Genomic DNA, 18,000 nt, shown 5'->3' with positions numbered 1-18,000 from the left:
TTCTGTACCCTCGATGATTTTATGTTTGGCTGTTCTATCAATTGTTTAAAAAGCTGTGTTGAAGTCCCCAACTATGGTAGTGGCTGTATTTCTCCATTCAATTCTTTAAAATTTGCTTCTCATATCTTCCTCACACTTAGGGTTAACTGTCTTGATGAATCAAACTCTTTTTATCATTATATAATGTCCCTATCTCTGGTATTTTTCTTTGCTCTGATATCTCCTTTATCTGATATTAATATAGCCATTCCTGCTTTTGTTTACCTAATATGTATTTTCCTATAAACTTTCTTTCAGATTTTGTTTCAGATATTATATTTGAAGTTTCTTGTAGATACATAGTTTGGTCATGTTTCTCAATACATGCTACTAATATCTGCCTTTTAATTGGTGTATGTAGACCATTTATTAATATGTTAGAGCTTGTCTGATTTTTTAAAAAGTATTTCTTTGTTCTGTTTTTGCTTGTTTTATTCCACCTGACCACCCCCTTCACCTGCCTCATTGTGAGTTACCTGAACATACTTTAGAGTTCCATCTTGATTTATCTATTAGTACTCTGAGTTCATCTGTTTCATTTTTTCAGCAGTTTTAAATATTTACTCTGTATACATTTAGAATCACCTTAGGTAGTGTTACAATTTTGCTTCAACTATCAAACTCAAGATTTACACATTTTTCCTTACTGTATGTATTTTTTTGCTACCATATTTTAAATTTCTTCTTTCATAATTTCCTGTTTAAAGAAACTCTTTTGCCATTCTTTTAGGGTAGATCTGCTGATGAAAATTCCCTGAACCCATTCTGTGCATCTGTCTGAGCCTGAGCAATGGCCCAAAAGGACCACATCAAAATCCCATCCCCATAGCAGGGCCAGAACAAAAAGAATTGCTCATTTTGAACAGAAAGGGCTGAGGGGTAAAGAGCACTACAATTCATCACAGAAGATGGAGTGAGAAGGGTTTGAGAGGAGCTGGGACTTTTCAGGTTGTCATTTTTGGGGAGCCGTGGTAAGGAATAAAGCACAAAGAGTCAAGGGTCAAAAGCACGGGGCAGAAAGAGACAAATACATAAAACTGCCCTTTCTCCTGAAGTATTCCACAGAGAAAGGCTTTTCTTGCCCTCAAGAGAATGCCAACTGACAACCCTCTTCAAGTTCTGGCTTAAAATACTATGAACTTTAGGTCAGGTGAGGACAAGTCTCTTGCCCTGATAAATACCTCTAGAACTTACATCAGCAAGATCAGAAAGAAAATCCTGATTTGGTCATTTTTTTTTTTTTACAAGTCACTGCCAAAGGATCACCTTACCTGACCACCCCCTGCCCCACACGGACCCTTCATTTCATAGAGGAGGCAGCTAGAGGGGAATAGCTTTCCTTGCCTTTAGATAGGCAATGATAGGGTTCCCAATTTCCGTCTCTCCTTTAAGCATCTTGGGTTTCCCTTGTGGCTCAGCTGGAAAAGAATCCACCTGCGATGCAGGAGACCGTTGGGAAGATCCCCTGGAGAAGGGAAAGGCTACCCACTCCAGTATTCTGGCCTGGAGAATTCCATGGACTATAGCCCATGGGGTCACAAAGAGTCACACACAGCTGAGCGACTTTCACTTTAAGCATCTTGGTTCTAATTCCCTAGCAGCCACCTCTTCAAGCACCACCACTTCACTCTCTCCTTTTAGAAATAAGAATGGGGTTTCTTCTCCCATGGTCTTATTTGAAATGCTTCAGTTTCCATTTCAATGGTCACAAAGTAATAAAGCAAAATGTTGTCCTCAAGTCTAAGAATTCACTCAGTGATTAGGAATTATTTTTAGATCTAAAACACCCACAAACTTAAGAAAAAGAATGAGCACATAATGATTTAATTGGCTTTCTCTTTTAATCAAAAACATACTTTGTTACAGAGTTCTCAGGAAAGGTTCAACTGTTTTTTAGCCACAGACTTCAACCAGGCAAAAGCATACAGAAAGCCACAAAGGACCTACCAGAGCCCTTAGCTGATCAGTTTTCCCCAAAGCAGAAGCTAAGTGTGGCTCGTCTCTTGAGTTACGGCATGGCTCCTCTGACTTCAGGAGAGGAGACAGAATTGGCAGATACTACCGCCAAATCTGTCCCCAACCCCTAGTCGCCTCTTCCAAATGGTTCTGCAGCCCACCAGGTTTTCATCATCTACAAGCTTTCACACTTTTCCCTTAAATCACACGTCCAAGGCATTGGCCAGAACCCAATACTTGGAAGAAGTTTGTTGAATCCACGTTTAGCCTTTTAACTGATCCAAGCCCTGAGTCCTTCTATCAATGACAAGCAGCCATAGCAACAGCAGCTGGTTTCATCCCTTCCTTTCCAGCTACCACTGAGCTGGCCTCTACCAGGACTCCCCAACCCCCCTACCCTTGACCCACCCCCAAAGAAGGCTTGATCCTTGAAAAAGCCAAGTCCATTAATTATACTAATCCAAGGATGGGCTGGAAGAGAACTCTGAAAGGAATGCTCCAGCCAAGTTTTCTGATCAAAATGGACCTAACAAGAGCCAAAAATAAAGTGAATAATCATCCACTGGTATTGTTTTCTTGAGTCATATAAACCATTTTAATTGATACAGTTTAAGGGAATTTCCCTATTTTGAGAGGAGTTAAGAAACCAAAGACCCAAAGCAATGACCTCTAATATCACTAGGCATTTACAGTAAGTTTTCAACTCATTTTAGTTTTAAAAATTTTTACCAGCACACAGCACTAAGATGATGGTGTCACAAACATACCCAAAAGGTAAAAATATCATGACTCAAAAGAAGCCTTAATACACCATGAAAACAGATGATGGGAAAATAAAATGAAGGCTTTTCTCCCTCTTTTTTAAGTATTTATTGCAGCCCCCAAGGTGGTGCTAGGCCTTTGGTTGAATTTAAGTCTTAAGGACATATTATGTAACTTCTTGTCCACAGAACAGTAATAAAATATCAAGCCTAGTCTCATTTGAATAACATGGAAATAAGTAAAAAGCCCCCTCAAACAGCAGACCAAAGTAAGGAAGAACTCCCAAACTGCTGCAAGGTAGGCAAGGTCACTTAAACTTCAGAGCTGGAAGAACTCATCTAGTCCAACTCCCTCATTTTACAGATGAGGCAACTGAGGCCCAAGGAAGGGAAATGACTTGCCCAAGGTCATATACATCAAGTTTCAGTGGCAGAGCGCAAACTAGAGGGTGCAGCTTCTGGCCCCAGCCCAGAGCCACCAGTTTCAGGCTGAGCAAGAACACTGGTTCTGAGACCTATTTGAGAAAGCATCTGAGATAAACTGAAAATTATCCACATCAGTAGAGAGAAATGATTGTCTTCACCAGTTTTCTCCTTAGTTCTTCCTACATTAAAAAAAAAAAATGATGAAAGGGGAAGAAAAAAGGTTCATTCACTCATTCAAGGCTGATGTTAAAATCCCTGAAAACATCAGCAATCACTTTAGCTACTCCTTGGGGCAGGTTATCAGACCCTCAATTCTCATAAAGGCACCTAAAGGTCAAAAATATCTGTGAGGAGGAAGGCCAGAAGATAGGACTCAAAAAGGGACACCAAAACAAAACAAAAATAACCCTCTCATTTTCCAAGCTTTTGTTTTTTGCTGTTTTTTTTTTTTTTTTTTTGCTGGTGTCCTCTAGGCAGTGATGCTGCCTTTGACTATTGATGCTCATTTCATAACCAACCAACACTTGTAACCCCAGTTTTTGTTTTGAGCAGCACTCAAGTGGAAGCAACAAAACCTGTCAAAGGGGAAAAAATATATGAATATGACTCACTTCTCTCTATTCTCAACTACCTGAAACTCAGCAAGGATCAGGAAGCACACTCAGTGTCAAACTGATATCAAATGCCAAAGCCCTGAAGTCCTTTCAGCACTTTACAGGAAAGTTTCTTGGGTCCTGTCCCAGTTGCCCGTGTTTTAAAGAAAGTTCTAATAAGTATGGTTATCGGGTTTTCTTGCCTAAGCAGTCCGGAAAATCAATCAGAAAGGGGAGAAGGAAGAAAGGGGAGGTATACTGACAACACACAGGAAGTGGCTGCTGTCATTAACTGGCGGGAGGAAGGGGTCTGTGTATAACAAAACCAAACACTCCAAACCACAGCAGCCTGTGACCATTTAGTGAAGGTAAAACTGTCCCACATGTCTCAGCAGCCCCTCAAGTCTACAAGCCAGGAGGCACAAGAGAAACACCGTATCCAATATGTTCTCTGACACACATATCAAATAACTCCACCCCAGAAAATGAGCACAGTAAAAAAAGTTTTACTGCTTAAACAAGGTAAATTTGGATTATGCAAAAATTTCCATTCTGTGGTGATAGCAGAAGAGTAAGATAAACACTCTGGCAACACTGGGGCAAGTGCTTAGGGACAAGGCTGGGCTTGAGGATGCTACGAATAAGGTCACTAGCTTTTTATGTCCTTCCTAATGTATCTTAGGAGAAAAGAAATTACCTAGTTGTCCAAAGGAAAAAATGGAAAGGTTGCACACAAGGTTCTCATATCCCATTTTCTATCATATTGCAAAGGAGGGTTTAGGCAATTATTTTACAGATAGCTATCTGCAACAAGAGGGGTCCTGCCTTTAGGAAGGAAAAAAAGCATTTCTTCCATCTGCAAGTCTTAGCCAAGCCCATCCACAGGAGTTGTTAACTGACTTTACAGGTAATTACTTTCATATACTCATCTACCCCAGTAACTTAAACACTCCATTTTCCCAATCTGCTGTCATTAAACACAAAGCCAGTAAAATGACTCAGTGATGGTGAGAACCTTTAGAAACTATCAACAAAAAGGATTCTGCCTTACTCAGAATACCACTGTTTCTTCCAAAAGGCTCTCAAAAAGGTTCAAAACTAATCTGATTTTGTATAATCGCTAGTAACTATTAACTAGTTAATACCAAATCAAGAATAGAAATACTTCACCATATATTCTTTAACCTTCACAGATACTTAAGGAGCACCATGGGAAAAATGCAAAATTTCCCTTCTTTAGGTGGGCATCGTCAAGAAGACAACTGCAATTAAGCTTTTAAAATCAGATATTTCTCATCTGGAAGACAGGACATTTTATTCTGCCGTCAAATGTTCTATCACAAATACCCGTTCTTTACACTACACCCTTCCTCATGAAAGCGGATTTTTGACTTTGAAATGCAACACAACTAATACGTGTTCAGTTTATCTGGATATTTTGAGTATGGTTCTCCTTAAGCCAGGTCACCTAAACTGTAAACCTACAATGTTTACAAGAGGAATGGGATAGGCAACCTATTTAGTGGTTAGGTCAATACAAATGAGCCATGCTTCTAGAAAAACAAGGTTATATGGCAGTGATTTACTATCATTATCTTTGTATAACAGGGGTAGTATACTATAAAAAATGAGATAAGACTATATCCCACAAAAGAACCTACCCCCTGGAAAATAAAGGCAACAACACCATTTTGGATTTAAGGATTTCCTTTTGATAATGCACTGAAAGGCACTAGACAAAGTGGAAGGGGCCTCGTACTGGATTATAAAGGTACATACTTGGTTCAACTCTCACTCAGTTCTCACCGAAACTCAACATTCTGAGCATTTTTGAGATATGAACTAGCTAGAGAAAACCCACCCAGAACCCTATCCTCATAACAATCAGATTCCAAGAAATGTGGAAACTATTCTACTCTTAAAATAGCCATAAAATCTTAAACCTAGTGGTTCTTTTAGTCTTACTCATCAAAGATGACTACCTCTAAGAAATGTAAATACTGTTCAACAACTAAGACCTCAGAAATAACTGTTTATAATATACTAAATGTTTTCTTAAAAGCATGTGACTGAACCTAGGCACAAATATAAAGCAATTAATAACTAGAAGTACTTCTATGTACTTGTAGGATTTTTATGGCTCTTTGCAAAAAGCAATCAAGGTGGGTGGCCTGGCCTCAAAGACAGACTGCTGCTGCTGCTGCTAAGTCGCTTCAGTCATGTCTGACTCTGTGCGACCCCATGGACGGCAGCCCACCAGGCTCCCCCGTCCCTGGGATTCTCCAGGCAAGAACACTGGAGTGGGTTGCCAGTTCCTTCTCCAATGCATGAAAGTGAAAAGTGAAAGTGAAGTCACTCAGTCATGTCTGACTCTTAGCGACCCCATGGACTGCAGCCCACCAGACCCTCCGTCCATGGGATTTTCCAGGCAAGAGTACTGGAGTGGGGTGCCATTGCCTTCTCCGCAAAGACAGACTACTTAGCAAATATTTTCCACAATACTTCCCCCAGATGATTAAACACGCAAACTTTCTTTAAAGTAGAAAAGGAGACAATGTATTATATCATAGCATGCTTATAGTTCTAATCAAATAAACTGTTTTTAAAATCTGTTACTCTAAAACTCTCTCCTCTCGCTCCTACTCTTCATTCACAGTAAAACAGACCTAAAGTCAAAAATTCCTAGAGAATGAAGATACCTTTCTAGACAATCTGCCAATAAAGCATAAAATCACCACATTTTTACAGCTCAGAACTAGGTCTTCAACAGAAGTGTTTGTAAGAACTCAAGAATATAAATGAGTTGGTAGAAATGTTATTTTGAAAAAGCAAAAGACATGTAGCTTGGATCAAGATATGTTTAAATCACAGAAATAAGCAAACTCAGTGGTTTCTAGGATGGTCTTATTAAGAAGACCTAAGCAAGGAAGTAGAAGATTTGTTGATTTAAGCTGATATAAGGATGACTATCATGCGTAAGTATTTCTCAAGTCTCAAACTTATAACACACCTGAAATAATCTTATTACACTAAGAAAGGCCCTCCACGAAAAAAGCAAAAACACCTGAAAGATCATCTTTGATTTCACACTATTTATCCTGCAGATAACCTATTTATCTTATAGACAATCAGGGCTAGCTTTGCTACAGTAAAATAAAAGTGAAAAAAATAACCAACCCTACACTTGATACGTAACGTCCGTGGGGAGTCCTAGTAGAGTGGAGAAGAAAGCCAGAGCTGCCCGAGAGCACCAGCTGTTGCCTGTCATTTAGTAGAAGGTGTCTCACCACTAAGGCTGGACTCAAAAGTGCAAAAGAAAAAAAAATTAAAAATCAAACCTAGAATTCAACTTTGCATGTTGAGATTCAGTTTTATTTATGCTACTAGCTAAGTAAAAAGCATACATATTGTGTCTGTGGTACAGTCAATACATTTGCAACTTTTCTACTTAAATTCTCTATACAAAGTCACTGCCAATTGATATGATCATTGATGGCAAAGGGCTTAGAATAACCAAAAGGTATAAAAAAGTTTGCAGTCTTGCCCCAAGATACAAAAACTGAATTTTAAACATTGGCATAACATACATGATTTAAACAGTATACGAAAAAAAAAAGTCACACATCAAATCAAGTACAAAAATATCCAAACTACCTATCAATGAATGGTAATGTTTCTATTATTCTGCACAGTACTTAACACAGAATTTAGCAGTTTCCAAAATACTCATTATTTAGCTTAGCATTGCCACCTGTGCAGAACGGTAAGATATTAGATGGAGTGACACTGCTTTTAGTGTTTTTAAAAATATAAAATCTTTCCCTATGTTAAGGAAGGAAAGAAATTCCTCTTCTAGGCTCCTTAGTAACCAACCCTGTGCCTAGAAATACAGAATACATCTACTGTTTAACAGGGCAAAAGTATATTTATTGATAAATAGTTATCCAACAAAAATAACAAATGTAATTTTAAACGATACTCCTTTGTCTGGTAATTTTAAGGAATTCTCAATATACACAGATTAGTGTTTTGCCTTGGCAAAAGAAAAATTGGGTCGCAAGACAATCTGAGTTAAAATCATCTTCACTAGTTTAACTTGAAAAAAAGATATTTTGGATAAAAGGTTATAATACATTACTATCTTTTTTAAACACAGAGTAAAGTTGCTCTTGGTAAAATTAACTCACCCACATGGCACAATATTTCGGAGTAAAGTATGTTCAACAGTAACAACTCACACACAAGATAACATAGGTGAATTAACTTTGAGAACTTCTCTGCCTTTAAAATCAGCAATATTAAATTTATTCTGTAGAGTAACACACATATTGATGTTCTGCATATAAAAGGCTCTAAAACATTTCAAAGGGCTAAATTTTCCAGCATTGGAATGATTCCTTCAAACAAAACTGGTGAAGATTTAATAAGAATGTATTTGTCCCAATCTTCAAGCTCTGAGCCATGCCTGAAAAGTTCTAAGTAGGAAAAAGAAAATTATTTTAATCCAGTTTCTGTCTGCTAGGAGCAAGGCAGCAAACACATTTTCCAACCCTTTATGAAAAGATAAAGCAGAACAAAAGTGAAATATATCTTCAGATTATAAACAGGATTGCATTTTATAGTCCACCATCCTGATAATGGTAAGGGCCCCAACGTTAAGTTAAAAGACCTCAGTCTAAAGGCTGTGGGTCGGCAATAGGCATGGTGTGAAGGACTTCATCGAGGAGCTGGAGGGCCCGGTGTAAGTGAATCTCAATCCAACAAGGTGTTTCCTTGATGCTCTGTCTTGGGTAATCAGGTCCCCAGCCTTTCACAAAACTCATCCTGAGTATGCACAAACGACGGAGGTCATCCACACCGATCCCGGCGGCAGCCGACAAACCTATCGGAAAAGATTTGGAAGACGTCAGCGGGACAGGCTGACCCCTTCCATCCCCCCTAAATCTTACATTAACAAGGTGACCAGCTTTCTTTACTGCATTCTCCCCAGCACAAGACTTCTCTGCCAAAGTGCCAAAAAGTAAGCATAGATCTATACTTTGTCAACAGGGACTGAAAACTTTTGGTTAAGACAATGTATATTCCACATGGGTCTTCTAGCTACCATCAATTATAAATTACCACAATCCACCAACACCCCATCTGTTTTTTCTCTTTAGAAGTGGAGGTGAAGGGATAAGAAATAACTTGTTTTTAAGAGGCAGTGCATGTCTACACGTTGGTTCTAAGAACTTTACTCTCTGTCTAAACTATCTAGTTCAAGGTAAAACATGACTAACAATGAGACAGAAAATAGTCCTGGTTCCACTAAGACTTCTTGGATGACCTAGACGATGTCTGTCTCTCAGTTTCACAATGTAACAGAGATAGTATGTAATTACTCGATGGGGTGGGGATGGGCAGTAGACGAGGAGAAATTTAGTAACAGCTCTGGATTCTTCAGTAAAAGCATATTTGTAACATCAAAACTAGCAAATTAATGGTTTAGATGCCCAAATTTAAAAAAAAAAATCAAATTCTATAAATGAGTATGCCTTATCTACCTCGAAATTGTAAACTCCTGAGCATAAGTCACAACGGAGACTCTGCATCTAATTCTCCAGTCAGAACATACAGTCATATAGTCAATCTGCATTCATCAATATTACAATGAAACTAATGGGAGGAATTTGCATGTACTGTAGAGAAACCTGCAGGGCCACTGCAGTTTTCTTAGCCAGTGTGATTTGCTTACCACACTGAAGAGGTTAAGAACAGGGGTTGAATGAATCACTAGTTATGCCTTCAGACGTGGAAGATGGGTGCCACGTGTTTCCATCATAAAAGTCTATAGTCAGGAGTTTAACTCTGCAGTAAAAAATTCCCCATCAGTGTGAAACCTGGCACACAGTTCAATTTTACCCCAAAATTAAACACAAGTCTACACGCTATCCAAACGCCACCCTCGCTTGGTTTTCTCTCCATGCTCAGTACACTTAAAAAAAAGTTGGAGAGACGTCTAATTCTGAAATTGAAATATGCTTTCCTTCTAGAATGAAGCAAAGCACACTGGTGATTACAACCCACCCTAGCTGGTGAAGCAAGAATTAAAAGCATCAACAAAAATAGGGGAGACTGATCAATATAATAATAACAACCCCCTTTCTTCTTTATCCCACAGTCCCTTTTTTGATACAAAAAGAATGAACACAGGGCCATAAACAAAGGGCAACTATTATAGATGAACAGGCTTTTTTTTTTTTTTTGGTACAAATTCAAAAATGTTATTATCCCAGTAAAAAGAACTTCACTTTCTATTACTGGTTAAAGTAACTAATTAACTGAGTCAATCAAGATAAAGCACCAACTACTACACTTGAAAAAACAAAAAAAATCAAAAGCATACTTACTGATGGCTGGGGCTATTCCACCTACTGACCCTGGGCCGGGGATGTTTCCTGCCACGGCCGCTGCCTGGGCAGCTGCTGCAGCTTGTGCCGTGGCTGCCTGCTGCTGCATCTGACGGTGACACTGACGCAAATCAAAGACCTTAAAGAAAAAATTAAGTGTAAGTTTCATGCCGTGAGTCCAGCAGAAATATTCCGTATGTCAAAAACCAATGCACAATCTACTTAAAACTCACAGCTTGACTTAGCTCTCAGGATTAAAGAATTAATTCAGTTGTTTAATTTTTTTATGTAGGTGGTAAGTTCTTAGGAAAGCTGGCTTGAATGAAGCTCACCAAAGAGGCACAGCTCACTATTAGGACAGTTTTGGTTGCCACTGGCCTCTGTATCCTTCATCTGAGTTCAGTGTGGGTCAGCCATTAGTGCCTTTGTGAAAAACCACACCACTGTGTGAAACGAAGTTAAGAAATCATCCCACCCTTTCATAACTAAATGAAGAGTTTTCTGTAGGTTGAATTGACGGCCTAGGTCACACGGTCAGCTTCTTTTCTTTATCATTCTAACTACTTGGAGGAATGAATAAAAGGCATTGTCACTATGTGACGAAACAAGGGCATATCTCAGAGCTGCACAGAAGCATCTAACAGGATATTTAGGTCTTGTTTAAATAGAAACAAAGGAAAAAGAACTGATCACGTAAATGTAAAACCTTAACTACTGAATCTCAGTGATGGATACATGGGATTCCATTAACTAGTTTCTCATCAATTTAAGAAATGTTCATGATTTTTAAAAAATTGCTTAGCTTTGAATCCTATCATTGATATCTGCTACTTACATGGGTTAAATTTCTTAACCTTTCTGAAGCCTCAACTTTCGTATCTATAAAACGGGAATGCTAAGTATGCAATGCTTTTTCATATTGTTGTAAACTTGGCATAGTATATAGGAAGCTCTCAATAAACGTCATTTATTCTTTTTTATTTTGTTTTGGTCTCCCAGGTAGCCACCAACCTTGCAAGATGAGTTAAGGAGCTTATAAGTAATTTCAATGCTCTTTACCAACCATGCCAAGGGCTGGCATTTTTTAAAGCATTGGAAGGTTACACAAGCAGAGTGGTCACCTTGAGAAGTTAGTTGTAGGAAAGGAAGACAAGGACAGAGTAGAAGCTCAAGACTGCTCAACGCACATTTTAAACAGCATTTTAATTTCTGAACCATGTGACTATACTCCTTCAACAAAAGTAAAGTACAATTTAAAACAATCCAAGTATGCACAAAACCCAAATATGAGTGAGGATAATTATCTTTAACAATAAAAGAAATAGAAGAATGCGTAACACAGAACTTTATCAGATAAAGAACAGGTTTGAAACCCATGCCAGTAATTTTCAGATTCCTGAAAAAATTCTGATTGTCTTTAGTCACAGTCTTTACATGAACCATAAGAGCATACAACAATAATAAACAAAAGAATCCTCTCCAAATGGCAAACCAAATTCCTATTTATTATTTTTCTACTCAGTGCCTATCCTCTAGCATCAACAATGGACAAAACTTAGACTACCTAGGTCTCTGGATCGAAGTTTGTCAAATATGGATATACTTATTACCTAACGAAGCTACTGGTCCTAAAAGGGACAGGAAGCATGATGAAGGTCTGGAAATCAGAAATCCCACAACACCCAGAACAAAAACCGCTGTTTTTTCAAGAGTCCATTAGATTCTGAATTTTTCCACTGTGCTCTGACCTCTCAGAATGCCTTACCCAGCACAGCACAAAATAAGGATGCAAACATCTGAAAAGCCAATTAGCTCCACAATGACTTTTTTTTTTAAAGAAGGAAACTGACAAACTTTATCTTTTAGAGGAGTTTTAGGTTCCTGATAAAATTAAGCAAAAAAGTAAAGAGTTCTCTATTTCTACCCAGATACAGCCTCTCCCACTGCCACATCCCACACCACAGAAGCACACCTATTATCAATGAGCCTACACTGACACAACATTATCATCAAAAGTCACAGTTTACATTAGGGTCTCACTCTTGGTTTTATGATTCTATGGGTTTAGACAAATGTATAGTGATATGTGGGCTTCTCTGGTGGCTCAGATGGTAAAGAAGCTGCTTGCAATGCAGGAGAGTCAGGTTTGAACCTTGCGTCAGGAAGATCCCTTGGAGAAGAGAATGGCAACCTGCTCCCGTATTCTTGCCTGGAGAATTCCATGGACAGATGAACCTGGTGGGCTACAGCCATGGGGCTGTAAAGTAGACACAACTGAGTGGCACACCCACACCCACACACCCACCCACCCACCCACCACAGTGATATAGTATTTTCGCTGCCCTAAAAATCCTCTGAAAACTACCTATCCATCCATTTTTTCCCTCCTCTCTATGCCTGTAAACAACTCATCTTCTGTGCCCATAGTTTTACCTCTTTCAGAATGTCAGTTAGAATCATATAGAATATATGTAGCCTTTTCAGATTGGCTTCTTCCACTTAGAAATATGCATTTAAGGTTGCTCGGTGTCTTTTCATGACTTAATAGTTCATTTCTTTTCAGTGCTGAGTAACATTCCACTCTGTGATGTGTTGGTTGCTTCTAAGTTTTTGGCAGCTGTGAATAAAGCTGCTATAAACATCCAGGTGCAGGTTTTTCTGTGGACATAAACTTTCAGATCATTTGGGTAAATGTTAAGGAGTGTTGACGGATGGATCGTATGGTTAGAAAATGTTTGGGAATATAAGAAACTACCAAACTGTCTTCCAAAGTGTCCCACCAGTAACGAATCAGTGTCTGATGCTCCCCACCCTGGCCAGCACCTGGTGGTGTCAGTTTTCTGGATTTGGGCCATTCTTCAAGTATGCAGTGGTGTCCCAGTGCTGTTTTAATTCACAATTCCATAATGGCATATAAAGCTGAAAGTCTATTCATATGCTTACTTGCTATCATTATATCCTCTTTCCTGAAGCACCGATTTGGGTCTTTTGCCCCTTTTAAAATTAGGTTTGTTTGTTTTCTTATTGCTAAATTTAAGTATTTTCTATACTTTTGATAACAGTCCTTTATCAGATGTGTCTTTTGCAAATATATTCTCCCAGTCTGTGGCTAATCTTCTCATTCTCTTGACACCATCTTTCATGGAGCAGACAGTTTAAATCTTAATGAAGTCTAGTCTATCAACTGTTTCTTTCATGGATTCTGCCTTTGATGTTATGTCTCAGAAGTCATTGCCATACCCCAGGTCATGTACATTTTCTCCTATATTATCCTCTAGGAGTTTTACATTTTACATTTTACATTTACATTTTACAACCACTTAAAAAAAAATTTTTTTAACCATCATTAACCTGTTGCTGTTGCTGTTAAGTCACTTTAGTCGTGTCCAACTGTGTGTGACCCCATAGAAAGCAGCCCACCAGGCTTCCTCGTCCCTGGGATTCTCCAGGCAAGAACACTGGAATGGGCTGCCATTTCCTTCTCCAATGCATGAAAGTGAAAAGTGAAAGTGAAGTTGCTCAGTCGTGTCCGACTCTGTCTGACCCCATGGACTACAGCCTACCAGGCTCCTCCGTCCATGGGATTTTCCACGCAAGAGTACTGGAGTGGGGTGCCATTGCCTTCTCCATCATTAACCTAGTATGGACCATATATAATCTTATATCCTCTGGGAGGAGGGAATACAACTTATAATTTCCTGGGTTCAAATATGTTCTCAACATACCCCCAACTCCACCAAGAGTAATTAAAAATTAACCAAGGGTTCTTTACAATATGTTATAAACAATCGTAATTATGATGGTCTTTAGATCTATGCTAACACCAGGAGCACATATCACAGATAACCACAAAGATGAAACTTTAAAACACTGCGACTCTTATCTACAGACGTAGTAAACACGATTCATTAAACACCTCAGCAAATCTCCTTTCCACATGGATTATTTATGTAATTACAGCACTCACACCAAAAGACTTAACTGTTGACTATACTGCTAAACTGAAACCCAGGCTGCCTCCTCACTGTGCACTGTCTACACCATAACAGGTTTCATCTGTTATACTGGATGATAAAATTAAGGCTTCCACTGAAAAGGAAACATCTTCCTTTCAGAATCTGAGCTGTTGATAAAGACAATTCAAAGTAACCAAAGGTTTTAAATATTCTTTTTGTCTCAGATCCAAATGATACTCCTGATCTCCATCCCTGGGTTAATCAACAATTTACCTCTGATTTCATCTGTTTAAACATATTTCCTTACTCTCTTCTAAGTTTATTACAAACCCATTACTTAACAAAGGTGTCTTATAAAGATCACTGTCAACACCTTCAGGATATTCTCTTTCAACCAGTAGTCAAATTTTGGCATTCTTTTTTCATAAGGCTCAATTTATAGTACACTGCTTATATCAACACCAAGAAACAGTAATCCAGGAAGAGAAACAGGTCACTGTGTTGATGGTATATTGGACATTTGAACAGAAGACTGCACTAAAGACCTGCTAAGTTATCTGACCTGGGGATGTAAGACACATAATATCTAGTGACTGGGAATAAATTTAAGTGGATCATCAGATCACATCAGTCCCTCAGTCGTGTCCGACTCTGACCCCATGAATCACAGCACGCCAGGCCTCCCTGTCCATCACCAACTCCCGGAGTTCACTCAGACTCACGTCCATCAAGTCAGTGATGCCATCTAGCCATCTCATCCTCTGTCATCCCCTTCTCCTCCTGTCCCCAACCCCTCCCAGCATCAGAGTCTCTTCCAATGAGTCAACTCTTCGCATGAGGTGGCCAAACTACTGCTGTGATTTAGAAGCCCTGCCTGCCCGTCCCTTACATATATGTGTGCAACAACAAACCTGACACAGCGTCAGAGAATACAAATCAAAACCCACCATAAATGAGATCCCACGTCACATGCCCTTAGGAAGGCTAACATGGAAAAGACAGATAATAATAAATATTCATGAGACTGTAAAGAAATCAGAAATTTCATACACTGCTGCTGGAAATATCAAATGGTACAGCCACTTTGGAAAACAGTTTGGCGGTCTCTTAAAAAGTTACACATAGTTACATTATGATCCAGAAATTCCACTCCTTGGTATTTGTAAGAGAAATGAAGATGTACATTCACACAAAAATCTGTACATGAATGTTCACAGTGGTATTATTCGTAATACAGCCAAAATTCAGATGTCCATCAACTGATGAACGAATAAACAAAATGCAATGCTTGGAATGTTATTCAGCCCTAAAAAGAATGAAGTACAGATATATGCTACATGAATGAAGCTTGAAAACATGAGGCTTAGTGAAAGAAGTCACAGAAGACCAAATTGGATGATTCCATTTACAAAAACTGTTCTGAGTAGGCAAATCCATAAAGAGAAAAAGTAGATTAGTAGCTGGCTAGGGCTGGAGGGTACAGGGGGTTGGGAGGTAGCACATAACGGGTGCAAGATTTCTTTCTAGGGTAATGAAAATGTTCTAAAACTGACTGTGGTGATGGCTGTAGCTCTGTGAATATACTAAAAATCACTGTACTGTACACGTCTAACGGGAGAATTATATGGTATGTGAATTATTTCTGTATCTCAATAAAGCTCTTAACCTGAGTGTCCAGTGCTTAAGCAACACAAAGGAACAGATCTTACTTTTGAAAGCAAAAGAGCAATGACACTTGAAAAGAATTCAAACATCTGCTCCATTTAAAGCTTGTAAAATGCTATTTTATTACATCAAATTTTCATAAATATAAGGTGACTGCTATATCATGAGAGAAGTAGGGGAAAAAATCAGTATCATAGAAGAAAAAAAATGCAATTTAGTCCTAGCTTCTTAAGTTTATAAAATGAAAGAATGGCTCTCCAAATCTATGTTTTCCTCATTTTAACTGAAAAGAGAAAAAATATGTTTGTGTATATGTGTGTGATTGGGCCTGGGCTGGATTCCCCCATGTAAAGGCACTCTTTCCACAGGTTCATATATATGCACTCACCCCAGTAACATCACCTCTGGTAAAAGTCTATGTGACAATCTAAAACACTAAAATACACATCCTTTAGGTTACTGCTACTGCTACTGCTGCTGCTGCTAAGTCACTTTAGTCGTGTCCGACTCTGTGCGACCCCATGGATGGCAGCCCACCAGGCTCCCCCGTCCCTGGGATTCTCCAGACAAGAACACTGGAGTGGGTTGCCATTTCCTTCTCCAATGCATGAAAGTGAAAAGTGAAAATGAAGTCGCTCAGTCGTGTCCGACTCTAGCAACCCCACGGACTGCAGCCTACCAGGCTCCTCCGTCCAAGGGATTTTCCAGGCAAGAGTACTGGAGTGGGGTGCCATTGCCTTCTCCGCTTTAGGTTACTGGTGCCCCCTAAATTAGTAAGTGAAGAAAATGCCAAGGGCCAGATTTAGGATATACTTGAATCTCCTTCTGGCTAATAAGACTCTTCTAAAGAATAATATACTTAATAAACAGTAAATTAAAAATAATTATTTCAAAATCTTAGTTAAGAAAACAAAATTGGGATTTCTTTTACGCCACGAAAATATTCCAGAAGATAATTTATTGTTCAAGGCAAAAGTCTGAGTTTTCTATTAAAATCTATCCACGATATAGTGGTTTATCAAGTGATGACAAGTCTCATATTTGGGGGACTTTTCAAGCACCATTTGTACCAGAATAGAGATATTACATCATTTGACAATCCTAAAAATTAAATTATACAAGATACCACATTTTTAAAGCTTAAATGTTTTAAATACTACCTCATATCTGATAAGTTCATAATTACTGTCTGGCACAAAGTATATATTCAACACTGTAGCCCTCTGTCCATCGACTTCTAATTGTACAAATAATCTAGAGACTTCTAGTCAAGATGGATACACAGGTACAAACACGTTAAAAGGCTAAAAAAAACTATTAAAAATAAGTATCTTCCAAACCAATCATAAAATTCACATGGAAATCCAAGGGGATGGCAATAGCCAAAAGAATCCTGAAAAGTAACAAAGCTGGAGGGCTAACACTCACCAATTTCAAAACTCCCTACAAAGCTACAGCAATCAAGACAGGGTAGTGCTATCCCAAGGACAGATATACAGATCAATGAAATAAACAGAAATAAATCTTTACCATTTAAGGTCAACTGAATTTTCAACAAGGGTGTCAAAATAATTCAGTAAGGGGAAAAAAACAGTCTTTTAGATAAATGGTTACTCAAACAACTGGTTCTCATGACAAAAAACAGAGTGGGATCCTTTCCTCATAGCACACACAAAAATGCACTCAAAATGGATCACAGACCTAAATGCAAAACCTAAAACTATACAATGCTTAGAAGAAAAAAAAATAATAAAATAAAATGCTTAGAAGAAAACACAGGTGTAAATCTTCATAACCTTGGATTAGGCAACAGTTTCTTAGACATGACACAAAAAACACAAGCAACCAAAGAACAGACTACAACAAAATTTAAAACTTTTGTGCTGCAGTATCTGATATAGGACTGATACCCAGAATATACAAAGAACTCTCACAACAATAATAAAAAGACAAAAAAATCCAATTAAAAAATGGGAAAAGATGGGAACAGACCTTCTCCAAAGAAGACACACAAATGGCCAAAAAAGAAGTGCAATGTTATTAGCCACTGGGGAAATGCAAATCAAAACCACAATGAGGTAGATACCACTTCACATCCAATAGGATGGCTAAAATAAAAAAGACATGAGAACAAGTGTTGACGAGTATATAGAGAAACTGAAGCCCTCCGTGTACATTGCTGGTGGAAAGGTAAAACGGCACTGCCATTTACAAA

At 38.5% G+C, this 18,000-nt stretch overlaps 1 protein-coding gene across 1 annotated transcript in view; it reads right to left on the bottom strand.

Annotated features, from left to right (window-relative positions):
- Positions 1–1,857: 1,857 nt before the first annotated feature.
- Positions 1,858–18,000, bottom strand: part of SMAD4 (SMAD family member 4) — a 57,635-nt gene continuing 41,492 nt past the window's right edge. Inside the window, exons 11-12 of the mRNA XM_070361833.1 lie at positions 10,165–10,303; positions 1,858–8,657 (exon numbers count right to left, since the gene is read on the bottom strand). Of these exons, the coding sequence (XP_070217934.1) occupies positions 8,446–8,657; positions 10,165–10,303 (351 nt within the window). The 3' untranslated portion in view covers positions 1,858–8,445. The remainder of the gene's footprint in view (positions 8,658–10,164; positions 10,304–18,000) is intronic.

Source organism: Bos mutus, chromosome 24 (genome assembly GCF_027580195.1).
Source record: "Bos mutus isolate GX-2022 chromosome 24, NWIPB_WYAK_1.1, whole genome shotgun sequence".
NCBI lineage: Eukaryota > Metazoa > Chordata > Mammalia > Artiodactyla > Bovidae > Bos > Bos mutus.
Note: the sequence above shows the minus strand (reverse complement) of the source record. Positions and strands in the feature narration are given on the sequence as shown.